The sequence below is a fragment of the Loa loa genome (assembly GCF_000183805.2).
Source record: "Loa loa unplaced genomic scaffold supercont3.2873, whole genome shotgun sequence".
Lineage (NCBI taxonomy): Eukaryota > Metazoa > Nematoda > Chromadorea > Rhabditida > Onchocercidae > Loa > Loa loa.
The window spans coordinates 1-1,190 of NW_018111051.1; the positions used below are offsets into that span (position 1 = coordinate 1).

The 1,190-nt window shown below is 38.7% G+C and overlaps 1 protein-coding gene and 1 non-coding gene across 2 annotated transcripts; one reads left to right on the top strand and one right to left on the bottom strand.

Annotated features, from left to right (window-relative positions):
* Positions 1 to 109: 109 nt before the first annotated feature.
* On the top strand, positions 110 to 450 carry LOAG_15831 (oocyte zinc finger protein XlCOF2; the record flags this gene model as incomplete). The annotated part of the gene is made up of 2 exons (XM_003151319.1): positions 110 to 209; positions 344 to 450. 2 exons carry the CDS (start codon positions 110 to 112, stop codon positions 448 to 450), a joined length of 207 nt encoding a protein of 68 aa, XP_003151367.1.
* A 560-nt stretch (positions 451 to 1,010) lies between these two features.
* On the bottom strand, positions 1,011 to 1,082 carry LOAG_20123. Its single transcript has one exon. It is a non-coding gene; the product is annotated as a tRNA-Ala (tRNA).
* Positions 1,083 to 1,190: the final 108 nt, after the last annotated feature.

A 1,190-nucleotide genomic window follows, 5' to 3' on the forward strand; every position in this document is an offset into this window, starting at 1 on the left:
AATACCAAACAATCAAACGGAACATCCAGAGCATACGACTCACACAGATGAGAAATGTTCAAATCCGAAATATCCAAAGGAAGATTTCGTTACGCCATCGAGTTCACATATGAAGATTCATACCGGTAAGAGGCCGTTCTCTTGCCAGAATTGCGCGGCAAATTTTACCACATCAGGGAGTCTGCGCAGACATACAGTGATTCATACCGGTAAGAGACCGTTCTCCTGTTCGGAATGCACAATGAATTTCACCCGGGTAAAGTATCTAAATGAACATATTGGGATTCATATCGGTAGGAGGCCGTTTTCTTGTCCGAAATGCAGGCAAATTTCACATTGTCAGGGAATCTGCATAGACATATGAGGATTCATGATAATGATAGGCCAGATTCAACTGCATTGAGTGCGACAAAGCTTTCTTGTCGAAATCCTATTTGGAAAAACATATGAAGAATTGCGTGTAGTATGAGCTGATAGACGTATTTTGAACAAAAATACGTATTGATATTTCTGGTATTGTTTCATTTTCCATAAGATAAATTCGTTTTTCCGTATTATATTGTCAGCATTCTATTATTTTATATGTGTATCAGTATTGTTCCTCTGAGATGAGTAAGACAACTATTCGCAACTCACACGAGTGAGTTGCCAGCAATTTGGAACATTCACTGAATACAAATCAACTATTCGCAACTTAACGAGATATTTTTGCAGAAGCGGTTAGAAAATTATGTGACATTTATTATTTTATATTTTTCTTCCATTAATGGAGTGCACAGGACATAATATTTAGTTCACACAAAGTATATTTGCTGGAGAGTTCGATCTCTCAAATCCAACACCCACAAACCCCCATTTTGTAAAAACATTGAAGGAATAAGGTTAGTTGTTGGTTATTATCAATTTGGACATTTAACATAATGTCGCGGCGCGTTACGCTGTCTGGCATATCACACCTCATTCACTATGCGAGCATTGCTTACCCAAAAGCCTCTCGAGGCGACTTTACCTGGAGGTTGGGGGGATCGAACCCCCGCCCTCTCGCATGCAAAGCGAGCGCTCTACCACTGAGCTAAACCCCCAATCATTCTTATCAGCTTATATCAACAATCACTTGTTTGCATATGTTAATTATTCTACAAACTGAGCACTTCACATCAAATTAATTTTTGGTAAGTGGAATATTTTCT